Consider the following 13607-nt stretch of genomic DNA (forward strand, 5'->3'; position numbering starts at 1 on the left):
AGTTCCACAAGAGTAAGGGCCACAGCACCAAGGCCTGTAGGACCCTGAAAAATGAACTCCATGATCTAATTGAGAGGGGGTACTTGAAATAGTTCGTAGCACATGAGCAGGCGAATGCAGTGCAACCTGAGGAGGTTAGCATATCCGTTCGGGATCCCCCAAGTACTGGACTACTCAATGGTCGGGTTCAGATCAACATGATCTCAGGAAAGACAAACAAGAGGAGTGGACAAGTCACAGAAAAAGGTGCGAGATACCAAATACACATTGCAAAGCAAATGAGAATCATGAACAGCGAATTGATTACGGATTATCATCAGGTCAACACGTTGCCTCACAAAGATCTACCCATCCTGTTCACTGAAGCTGACTGTCGCGGCATCCAGACTCCACATGAAGATGCATTGGTTCTTAGACTTCCTTTTGGTGATTACGATCTGCATCGTATATTGGTCGATCCAGGAAGTTTGGCAGATATGTTATACTATGACAAATTTAAGAAACTGCAGATTCCTGACTCAGAGATGGAAATCACTCACTCCAACCTATATGGATTCAGTGGAGACAAAGCCCTAACAGTTAGAGAGGTACAGCTACCTGTAGCCACTGACTCGGTAACCTTATCATAAATTTTATTGTGGTAAAACTAACACACCTTATCATATGATCCTGGGCAGGACCTGCTTGCATAGACTCCGCGTTGCTCCCAAGACCTATCACCAATGTCTAAAGTTCCCACATAACAAGAGAATCAAGACAGTTAGAGGAGATCAGGTGGCTGCCAAAACATGCTACACTATGGCAACAAAACATTCCTCACTCCCTTTCGAACCAATGGATGTGGGGTCACCTGCCAAATAGCAATTATAGTTGGATCCCACTCTCCCGGACTTGGTCCCAAGAAAGAGGAAGGATCCCCCCTCATTGGAGCCTTTAGAGGAAGTGGAGATCGTGGGAGGAAGCACGCTTGGAACCACTTTTATCGGCACCTTTTTGAGTTTTGAAGAGCGTGAGGCTCTAATACACTTCCTCCAAGAACACAAGGATGTATTTGCTTGGTCAATTGATGAAATGTCAGGAATTGACCCCCATGTGGTATGCCACCGGTGGAATGTCCGTAGTGACGTAGTAGTAACCAAGTAGAAGCCAACGAAAATAGGTGCTGACAAATCCTAAGTAGTGAAAGTCGAGGTCCAAAAGCTGAAGGCAACTAATTTTATTAGGGAAATCAACTTCCCAACCTGGATTTCTAACATTGTCCCAGTACGCAAGAAGAATGGGTCATGGAGAATCTGTATCGACTTTACAGACCTGAACCGTGCGTGTCCAAAAGACAGTTACCCTCTGCCACAAATTGACAAATTGGTGTATGCAACGGCAGGGTATAAATTGTTATCCTCCATAGATGGGTCATCCGGCTACAACCAGATCCTATTGTACAAAGAAGACCACAAGCATACTAGTTTCATAACTGAGGATGGCCTGTTCTGTTACCAAGTCATGCCATTCGGACTGAAAAATGCGGGCGCCACATATCAACGTTTAGTAAACAAGATATTCAAGAGACTGATAGGAGATATTGTGGAGGTGTATGTAGACGATCTCTTGATCAAGAGTCGAAGACATGGAGACCACCTCTCCCACCTGAAACGAGCCTTTGATATTCTGCGAGAGTATCATATGAAACTCAACCTAGTGAAATGCGTTTTTGTTGTCTCATCAGGGAAGTTTGTAGGTTATTTGGTTACTAAGCGAAGAATAAAAGCAAACCCAGATCAGATTCGGGCTCTTATAGAAATGTCTTCACCTAAAAACATGAAGGAGGCCCATAAGCTCACAGGTAGGCTGGCAGCTTTGAACAAGTTCATTTCTAATAATTCAGATAAGTGCAGGCCTCTGTTCCAATTACTGTAAAAGAACACCACGTTTGCTTGGATGGAAGACTGCCAAAAAGCATTCGATCAACTCAAAATGTACTTAGGGTCACCACCAATCCTTTCCAAACCAACAGATGGAGAAGTTATGGGTCTTTATCTTTCTTTGTCTTACCACGGTATCAGTTATGTATTGATACACATGGACGAAAAGAAGGTTGAAAAACCTATCTATTTCTTGAGTCAAACGCTTCTACCAGTAGAAACACGGTATCCTAAACTCGAAAGAGTTGCGTTAGCTCTTGTTTTTGTGGCAGAGAAACTACGACCATACTTCCAGTCTCATACTATCAGAGTGATCTCAGAATACCAGCTACGATCAGTTCTGGAAAAACCGAACAAGTCAGGAAGGTTAGCTAAGTGGTTTGTGTAATTGCCAAAGTATGATATAATCTACGTCCCACGAATCTCTAAGAAAGGTTAGGCATTGACAAAATTCTTGGGAGATTTCCCAATGACTTACACTGGATATGATTCAATAATCCCGAGTTCAGATGATAGTACCCTGCCCGAATCCCGAGTGGAGCATCTAGACCTTTGGGAGCCACGCTTTGGATGGCAATTGTTTGTGGATGGATCTTCAAATGACAGAGGCACAAGAATTGGAGTTGTTTTAGTTACTCCTAACAACATGCGATTGGAGAAATCCATTTGGCTAGGTTGGACTTCCTCTAACAACAAAGCTGAATATGAGGCGACCTTTGCAGGCCTCACAATGGCTCTCGACCTTGGCATAACACACCTAACTGTTTTCAATGACTCCCATCTGGTTGTGTTTCAAGTTGATGGAGGCTACGAGGCCAAAGATGAATGGATGAAAAAATACCTGGAACTGGTAAGGGGTTTTCAGAGTAAGTTCGAGAATATTCAATTTTATCAACTACCCCACTCAAAAAATCAACACGCAGATGCACTGGCATATATTGCCTTAATATTAGGCAACAACAAGTCTCGCTCCACACCTATAGAGTTCCAGGATAGACCGAGTATCCATGCACCCAGTGTTTCCACAGTTTGTGTTATCCCAGCCACTATACCAAACTAGATGGACCCGTACAGGTCTTACCTTAAGGATAGGACACTCCCAGAGGATAAGAATGCAGCAAGGCGACTACTGGCAAATGTGCCAAGATTCACCCTCATTGGGGATGATCTCTACAAGAAGTCATTCTTGGGGCCTCACTTATGATACCTCTCTCCCCCGACCTAGCTGAACAGATTATGCGAGAGGTACACGAAGGAATTTGTGGCAACCACGTTGGGGGAAGAACACTTGCTTTCAAGATCCTAAGGCAAGGGTACTTTTAGCCTTACATGCAAAAGGATGCCCAAGTTTTTGCCCCCAAATGTGACAAGTGTCAGCGACATGCTACACTCATCCATGCTCCCACAATAGAACTGCACCCATTGGCTAGCCCATGACCATTTGCGTAGTGGGGAACTGATATTGTAAGACCCTTGCCACCCACCCCTGGTAATAATAGATTCCTACTAGTCACGATGGACTACTTCACTAAGTGGATAAAAGCAGTTCCCCTCGTCTTCATTCGAGAGCAGGACGTTAGAAAGTTCATTCAGAACAACGTGTATATAGGTTTGGCATACCCAAGGTCATAATTTTAGATAATGGGCAACAATTCGCTGGGGCAGCGATGGCCGAGCTTTGTGAAAAGTTACACATCACCCATCTTTTTTCTAGCCCTAGGTATCCGCAAGGCAATGGCCAAGATGAAGCCTCCAATAGAGTTATTCTGGATAACCTGAAGCGCAAACTAGATGATGCGAAGGACTGTGGGTCGAAGAATTACCTAAGGTCCTGTGGGCATACCAAACTACACCCAGGCGGTCCACTGGTGAGTCTCCATTTTCACTGACCTACAGAACTGAAGTTGTCATACATCCCAAACTATTAGCTCCCACTCAGAAGTCGGATGTGGTGCACACACTAGACAATGAGGAGTGTTTATGTAGAGAAATGGATCTCCTAGATGAAAAGCGGGAGGACACCGCATTACGTTTGGCTGCCAACCAACAGACGCTAAAAAGATCATACGATAGGAAAGTCTGTGCTCAAGCATTCAAATCTGGAGACCTGGTCTTTTGTGAGATCCTGGAGCATAACGGCAAGCTTAGGCCCAACTAGGAGGGACCCTACATCATCAACAAGGTTAGGCGAACTGGCTTTTACTATTTATGCACTATGTATGGAGAAGCTCTTATTAAACCATGGAACGCAGAGCACCTCTGCAAGTATTTTCAGTAAATTGTGATTTCATGCTTTATTATGAATAATTTCTGCCCTCCAATTATCAATAATGTTCCTTACTTTGCGATCGATTCTTTTACTTGGATAGTTATTTATTTTATATCCGCAATGGACTCAGCCTTTAGGGAATTACATACTCATTATTTGTTCAAGTACATTGTATGCCAATTTGACTTGGAACCAGAGATACTGTGTTTGGGGACGCCGAACTGTATGCCAGTTCTTTTTTCGTTCCTAAGAAGCCTGAATTGTATGCCGGTTCTTTAATACTTTACGATCTCATCACTGAGATCATCCTCAATGGGTTAAGCCTTCAGGGAAAATAACCACACTATCTGTTCAATAAATTGTATGCCAGTTTGACTTGGAACCAAAGATAGTGTTCCTGGGAACCTGAACTGTATGCCAGTTCATTGCATTCCCATGACATCACCACCGGGGTTGCTAGGAAGTTTTGGGTTAGATCCAGATCCTAGCACACGATCACTGGCCTAGACTTATGTCGGCATGATTGCGCTGAGGAAGACTCCCCCACTGTTATTCTAGAGACAACCTATTTATTTTTTAAATAAACAAGACCTATTGTTATTAAACACAGTGTCGTGCTCAAGGCATCGAGTTACCTTCGCATAGACATTCTGCTCCCTTGGGACACTATTTCTCTACTACAATCATACTCTCCATTACGGTTAAACATGAATGGCTCCCATGATATCCTAATCAGATTCTGGTTATGCCTCTGTTTAACCTATTTAGTCTATTAGGGCCACCTATTGTTGTTCCAAATAAACTTTGGGGGCATCAGGGGTAGAATATGCATAGTGGTTCATGTCATATATGTTATGCTACATATATAACATAGATTATTTCAAATGAATGGATAAAATTAGAAGAGCTATAGAGCTCAATAAGTAAATAGTATGTGAGCAACATAGCTAAATATTACAGACCAATAGAAGTATTATTTCAAAATAAATGTTTTCTAATCATGAACTAAATAGTTAAGTATTTACTTAGCTTGTTGAGTAGAGGTAGAATCAAATTTTGGTTCAGTATTACTACTTGCAACAGCATCAGCATCAAGAGTTCCTAGGTCACTTTCAGGAACTAACTGTGTGGTCGGATTGACTGGGATGATTGAAGGTTGATCAGAACATTCACCTAAAACAGACACAGGCAACACAGGAAGCTGGATGGCAGGCATATCATCGTCGGTGTCTTCGTCAGAAGATGAGGTAGCATCGGGCATGAGCTCATTCTGAATTGCTAAGATACTGGTAGATAGGTCAGGGAATAGGATGAAAGGGTTAGTCACTCGCCCCTGATCATCCACCTGAGGAATGTATCCAGCAGCCTCAACAACCTCCTCAAACTTAACTTGTTTGGCCGCATTAAAGGAGTCTTCAAAAATATCAAGGACTCTTAAGGAAAAACAAACAACATTGTCAGTAGACCTCTTTTTCACCTCTTGCACCACCTTGGAGTAGAACTCAGTGGTCTCTGCCAAGAGATCATTAGCCCTCTTTACATAATGTAGACGCTTCTCTCTGAGATCCCTCTCTTAACCTGCCATAGTTTCATTAGCCTGAGTAATGGCCTGGCCAAGTGTCCTCATCTCGGCATTCCTACGGTTAAGCTCATCTTGGACTTGGTCATTTTTTACTTAAAGCATGGTGAATTGGGAGTGCAGCTCCAAGAACTTCACTTTCTAAGAGGAAGCATCAACAGCTCCTTTTTGGGCCTTATCTAGAGAGTTTCAGAGGTTGGCAACCATCTCTCTCATGTTCCTGAAACTAGCATCTAACTTCTTCTCTTTAGCCAAAAGCTAGTCAACTTAGGTCTGCAGTTCCTCAGCTCGTTTCTCAGCAGCTTCTTTCACCCAGTTCAGCTCACCAGTAGCCATGCCATCAGCGGCTATACTAGCTGAGTTCGCGAAGATTGGTTCTTTCATGGCCAAGAAATTATTCACTAACTGAAAAAGAATATAGAACGTATAAGCAACATAATGAGATAAATAGGACATTGTATAGAGAAAGAAGTCCTACCTTGGCAAGATAAACGACAGATCTGTGGAATGACAAATCTAGACTACCAGCCATATTGGCTTTAGCTTTATCAATAGGAAGTCGCACAACTTCTAGAACTCCAAGCACGATGTCAACATCATTAACTGAGTGTTTATTGGTAACAAGAAGTTCATCAGATCAGTCCCAATGCCTCATCTCCACGACCATCTCCCTTTCAGAAGAATATGGGGATTGCGGTGAGAAGGGCATATTGATTAGTCCCCAAATGTGCATTTTATTACCTTTACAATGCTTCAATTATGCCCTTCTTATGCTTAATGAACAGACAACTTATAGCTTTTGCTACCGTTTGTAGGATACATGCCATTTAGGATGTATATTATTAAAACGTACATTTTAGTGTGAAAAGGATTGCTATTGATGCTACATGGAAAGATTCCAACTTAGAAGCGAAAGTACCAGAAAGTCAAAGTCAACTCTCAAGGACTTAGGACTAAATGCTGAAGACTCATGGACTCAAAGCTAAAAACTATGGACTCAGGGATTTAAAGCCAAAATCAATAATTCAATTGTATGGGCTTAAATCAAAATCCCACAAAGCTTAAAGGTTGTTTCTAGAAGAAAGGGCAAATATGTAATTGGTGTCCTATATAAACCAAAAAGGCGTAGAGAATTAGTTATCCAATGTTTTAGGGTCCAAACCATTTGGTTTGTTAGGAGTATTGTGTAACCTAAATTTACATATAAGTCATTTAATTAAAAGTCTTTTTATTTTCTTTTATTTGCTTTATCCTAATTTCCATTGTTCTCTTCAAGTTCCTTTATCCAAGTTTGATTTCAAAGTTCTTCATTTCAAGTTTTATCAAGTTCCATTCTCTACAAGTTCTTGTCTTCATTGCCTTCCATTCATAATTTAATCTTGTTTTCATTTCATGTTTTAAACCCCATCCATTTAACTAGTATTTTCTACAATTAAAACTTTAAGAACAAGAGTAAGAAATACTAGAAAGTGAGTTTTCAACCATCAAACCATTCCTCCAAACAAAAGATTCAGGATGAACAATACAACCCTTAACACCCCTATTCTATTAACATCACATATCATCTCTCCTCCTCATCCTATGTCCATCCCTAGATCGAAGAGGAGCAAGAGCAACAGTTATAGCAGCTGTCTCAACAACACCTTTCTCCTTTCCGTCATCGGAGAGGGAAGGATTAATAGTCGATGGTACATGGTCACCAGCCTGTTTAGAACCTATGGGAGGGTCTAGAACTGGTAAGGGTGCAGCTACTTTCTTGGAAGACTTACCGGAACTGGGAATAGTCATAGGAACCTTGAAAGATGTTTCTTCATCCACAGATAGAGGCGAAATTTGGTTCTCTTACTTTAAGGGGCAACATTAGGAGCAAGAGCATAATCAGTTCTCTTCGACTTTGAACGGTTAGACGCGCATACTTGCCTCTTAAAATTACTAGCAGCCCGAAGTTCGTGAGACAATTCAGGGCACTTCCCGCCAGTGATCACACAGTCATCACTGACATCAGGCTCCTGAACTGTACCCGATGTGGCAGATCACTGGAAGTTGCGATAGAACTCTTCTATTTACAGTTTCCTTTTCTTCTACTACTGAGAGAAGATTCATCCTGAACTAGAGGAGGAAGAAGACTAGCATCCTGATCCACAGGAGGAGGGAGTACTGTGCGCCCGGAGTTCACAGTATTAATCCCGAAAGGAGAAAAGTCGGGGGCAAATGCCAGCAGTTCCTCGGTAGACATGTTGAAATACTTAAGGAGACTGGTGGGATCAGGAACTACCACCCAGGGCATCCTCTGATCCTTGGGGATCTTGTTGATGAAATCCACAATAGTAGCATCAGTTGCAGTTAGTTAGTTCCAGGGGGGGAGTCATATAAGGAATAATAATAAAAGAAATCAGTCGAAAGAACTTATGGATGATTTGTAAAATCATGTGAAAATATACTTACTGTGTCACAGCCCAAATTTTTAAACAATTACAAAGTTAATATTTGAAATATAAATATCTCAAACATCACTCGGTTCAATTGTCTAAAAACCCAGGCTATGACGGGGTGGATACAACACATGTCAAACCTAAAACCCACATCATAAAGAATCAACTTAACAACAAAATATCTCCAAACTTTCTCAACCATCACTTTATTAAAAGACTATCTTCCGTTCAAAAATCATCAATATAACATTCTAAGAATAATAGGTCTTCAACATTGTATTCTCATGTCATGCTAAAAAAATGTAAACTACGTTATTACATATTCTTTCAAAAAGATCAGACCTAATAAAATAAACTCCCGGACCGCTCAAGAAACAAAACCAAATCAAACGACGTGGTTCCACTGCCTTCCACCTATGTTCCCAAGAACACACCCATGTTGCCAAAACAAAGCAAACATATATGGGTCAGCAAAATGGAATTTGCTGGTATAAGTAGACTAACCACATATAAACCTTTCCAATCTTTACTTATCCAACTAACACTTTAAATATATCATAATTTAATCATTCTCAGCTTGGAAGACAAGTAGTTCTGTCATTTCAATCGGCATAGTTTCTTCCCAAGCAAGACTCCCATCTTATTAACTCATTATAATAACTTATTTTAATAACTAAGTAATTGAATTAAAACTTACCGATATCCACTGCTATATAAGGGTAGGACCGTGTCCCTGAACAAAATATTATTAAGTCCTACCCTCCTGCAAAAGAAAGTTAGAAATTTTATATAACATATGTAGATATTCTATAGGTATTCAAATGCAAGTCCAAGCACACCCGCACAATCAATGAATATAACTAACTCGCAAGGCGAATACCTTAGTTCCTTTCTAGGGCAGTCCAAACAATCTAGCCATTCATGGCACATTTAATGAATACCCGGGTCATTCATGGCACATTCAATGAATACCCATTTATAACGCTTAACGGGCCATTTATGACACATTCAATAAATGCCCACCTAACATATGACATCATCAGTCATAAAACTCCTTTCCAAAACTTGAGACATGGAGAGATTCAAAAAGAGTGCGGAAAATTGTTGAGAATACTATTAAACTTTATTGTATATATTATTTCAGATAAAGGAGGAGTATCTTGTTTCTTGTATTATTGTTTACGCGTTATTAATATACCGATGTCTGAGTGTCATAACGACGTATATAAAAACTGAAATATCACATAGTAGTTAATACACGTACACACGTATATATAAAGGTCTTAGCCTTAAAGCCAAGCATGTTAATAGCCCTAGACCTATCCTAATAGCCCAAATCATAATCCGAGTTAAAATGTCAAATTGGGTCAACTGGTCAAAGTCAACCTGCCAAAAGTCAACTGCAGTCAACCAGCCAGGTCAACAACAGTCAACCAGCCCCAAACTCCTCGAACTCAAAAGCCCAAAGTCAAAGGCCCAAAGTCTAAAACTAAAATCCAAATATGAAATTTCAAAAATTAAACACCCAAGCCCACATTTTTTAGTTCGGCCCAAGCCCAACAAAAACCATTAATCTTGTTCACCTTCTTCTCCTTCCTCCTCACAGCGCCTCCACCACTACAGCAGCCACCACCGCCACAACCACCATCCTATCTCCACTATGAACCCCACGGTTCCACTCCCCTTCAAAAACCCAATCTACCGATACCCAAAAATCGTGATTTCCTCTTTTCTAAAAATTCGCATTTTTGTCTGCCATTGATGCTCCTATAAACATTCACAGCACTCAAACACAATTCAACCAACACCTAAACCACTCGGTTTCAATTCCCAATCACAACCCAACCCTATCGTACCATCTACTTGATTTCCCCACTCACAAAAACATCCGACGGCCAGTAAAGCTCTTTCAGAGCTTCAACAATATCGCTCGGCACCACAGAGCAGTGTCCACTCAACACAAAACCCTCAACACCTTACCCGAAATCCACCATGTTCAATTCATAACCATTAATAGGATTCAAATGAAAATAAAAGCAGTTGATTGTTCAATTTACAATGTCGACAAAAATGTTCATTCCAAAGTTCAGAAGTATGTAAACTAAACAGAACGAACAGTGGAATAAGTTTCGTAAACTATGAGTTCAGTGAAAAGATAAAACTATCTACTCACCCGTGATTAGCTCCGACTGTCAGCTAGCTATCCGTAGATTTCCAGAAAACTTTCTTTTCCTCTCTCAGTAAAATTCTCCCTTTTTCTGTGTAAAACTCTCTATGTTTTCCCCACTCTTCGTGCAAACTCCTTTTTTGTTTTAAAATCCCCCGAAAAACAAGAAAGGATGGTTTATCTTTTAACCTATGGGGTTTCCTATCCTTAACAAAAGTTTATCCTATTTCTTTTTGTTTTACCTATTATTATTATTATTATTATTATTATTATTATGGTAATTAGGAAAAGTAAAAGAAAAACATGGGGTGTTATATACTGGTCAGGGCATGAGTATGTTTTCTAGGAACAGGAATCCCCACTGGCTCGCCATCAGCATCTTGAAGACGAACGTCCCACTCATCACCCAACACCCGAATGTGGTGATCGGCCCAACCATCGTCACTGTGTTTCCCCTCGAAGAAGACGATCGGAGCATTCTTGTCTCTGGTCATGAGGTAATAGTAAGATTGGTCCCGAATGCGGCGGACCTCATAAAAATATGCAAACACCCAACGATTCAAAACGAATCCATGTTTCTTTGCCAGTATGGCAGAATACATGACAGTTCTGTAGAACATGGGCGCTACTTGACCGAGGGCAAGATTGAAGTGAATCAGACACTCTCTCAATAGTGGGTGGAGAGGAAGGGTGAGTACAGCCCTAAGTTGACCGATTGTGATGAGCGCAACCTCCTGTAGGCCAACTCATCAGATAATCTCCCCCACTCAAGCCCAATATTAGAAGGGATGTGAAATTTCTCTCTGATCAGTTCCAAGGAAAAGAGATCCCGAAGTTTATAAGTGCCAATTTGGATTCATGACCAGAAAAGAGGGAAGCTTTGATTTTTTTTGGTTTAAACCCTAGCGGGAGAACGAAAGGTTCAGTATACAGAGAAAGCTAGCTGAAGAGATAATGATGACTCTCTCTCCAAACTCTTTATATATGGACGGGATGAACGGTTGAAATTGTCCCAATTGTTATGTCTTTTCGAGATGGAACTGCCATCATTAGCTTTTTCAAGAAATGGCGTATCTACTCGAGCCGTCTTTTTATAGCCTTAATTAAGTAAGCCCACAAGCAGTTGCGACAACCATTTATGAAAAAGGTTCTCGCGCCAGAAGCAGTGTCGCTTCCAACGCCCACGTGCTAGATAGCACGAGAGGGGGCATCTGTAAGGGGATTACCCATATATAATTAAATGACACGTGGTTGGGAAATGACCTGGAACTATAGATACCTAGAATGAGATGAGGACCATCGGGTTAATTCTGGGAATAATTAATCTCATGTTTATCACGAGTGCTTCATAACATGTGCTACTTATGTGACGAACCGCCTTTAAACATAACAGTCATCCAAGTCGTTAGGAATTGATATAGAACAGTTCCTGAACATAAGGAAACTGAACATTTCCAAGTCTTTGATGATAAGGAAGGTATCAGAATGACATATCTTGAAAAGTTACCTTTTGAGCCTGATCTTTCCATACGTGATAGGTTATTATGATTGATAAGCACCCAAAAGTATAGTTTAAACCCCTTAATAGTATTATATTTAGGCTAATTATATTTATAATAAATAAGAGTTAGTATAGTTTACGTGTTTTTGTGTATTTCAGGTCTTGAAGCTGTTTATGTGCTTAAAGATGTTATTTTGCATGGAAAACAAGTCAACATGATTGCTAGAAGAGTTCTATGTTTAAAGCCCAAGAATCAAGAAGAAAAAGTTTTTTCAAGCCTAGTCAAAGCTGGGAAGTCAAAGTCAATTTGGGTATAAAAAGAACAGAAAAGTCAACAAAACTTCAAATGGGCATATCTTTAAACTTGGGCTTTGGAATTGGGACTACTTTATATCAAAACTATGGGCTCAAAATAAGCTTTCTAATGAACATGACCTTGCACCAATCAGAGTTGTAAAAGTGGAAGAAAATGGCACCGAAGTAATTTCCAATAGTTGTGGCCTCTTTAGACTTAACCTAATAGACTTTAGGCTCACATTAGAGGCCCAAAGTCCCCGTTTTTGGCCCATGCACGAAAATGTAACCCTAACCCTCTCCTATATAAAGAGGGTTAATGCTAAACTTATTCTCTCCTTCCTCCCTTTAGTCTCTAATTAGTTTAGTTTAGTTTTAGTTTAGTTTAGGGTTAGAATTAGTTTATTCTTGTAGCCTCCATTAGAACACCTTATCAATAAAGCTTTTAGTTCATTTCAATTCTTGTATCTACTTTAATGTCTTTCTTGTCTCTCATTAGTATAGAACATCCAATAACGCAAGGCTAAAACCTCCATCAGAGGAGGTCTATTAAGCCACGTGAAAGTGAGTAGCCATTAGTTTATTATTGTTTTGCATCAAGAACTTCAAGTTCTTCGTTGTGAGTGTCTAGAGATAGATCTAGATCTCATAATGGAGAACTAAAGTTTATAGCCACCACCAAAGATATTTGTGGTGGAGCTAAACTCTCAAGCTAGTGAAATCCTGATCCGAGACGACTTGGTATTCACTAGGGATCAAGAAATCGATTCGATAACTAACCTAATGGTCAATCGAATTGCATGGTAGATTGCCCCTCTCTAATCCTTTTTATCAACATTATATCTACTGTTTTAGTATAATTATTTACTGTTTTCATATCATTATTACTCTCTCATTAGTTAAAAGTTTGATTAGTCTAAATTCGTGTCAAGTACGTGCAAGCAAGAGTGGATCGAAAACGATTACTCTCCTCTTACCAGCATGTTTAGAGAGTATAATATTGATTGATAGAATGATTTTAGCATGTTAAACAACCTGTTTTCATATCTAATTTAATTCTCTTATAAAATGGCGCTGCTTGCCATCTGGCTTGTTTACATATTGCGTGTTTAGATTATAAAAAGTGTTTACACTATTCACTAACCAAAACACTGTTTTCACTATTCATGATTTTCCGATTTATTTTTGCTACTATTTCAGTGCATACGAGTTGAGAAACCAATTCCTTGTAACCCCGTGACTTGACCCTAAAAAGTTTGCCCTCTTGTTTTTTACTTGAGAGCTCGCACGCGCCCTCATTTTGCCTTTACAAAGCGCGCCCCGCGCATTACACCCTAAGCGCAACTCGCACCCAATTTGACCTATTCTTAAACGCGCCCTGCGCTCTTTTAAATTTACAAAAAAAAATACAAGTGGAGGGCTAGGGTACAAGTGAAGAAATAGGCT

General features: G+C 40.2%; 1 protein-coding gene across 1 annotated transcript; it reads left to right on the forward strand.

The window, feature by feature from the left end:
* Nucleotides 1-2388: 2388 nt before the first annotated feature.
* On the forward strand, nt 2389-3123 carry LOC147525417 (uncharacterized). The gene is made up of 2 exons (XM_086579369.1): nt 2389-2769; nt 2980-3123. The coding sequence occupies exons 1-2, from the start codon at nt 2389-2391 to the stop codon at nt 3121-3123; spliced, it is 525 nt and encodes a 174-aa protein (XP_086435495.1).
* Nucleotides 3124-13607: the final 10484 nt, after the last annotated feature.

The sequence above is a fragment of the Coptis chinensis genome, chromosome 1, assembly GCF_015680905.1.
Source record: "Coptis chinensis isolate HL-2020 chromosome 1, ASM1568090v1, whole genome shotgun sequence".
Taxonomy (NCBI): Eukaryota; Viridiplantae; Streptophyta; class Magnoliopsida; order Ranunculales; family Ranunculaceae; genus Coptis; species Coptis chinensis.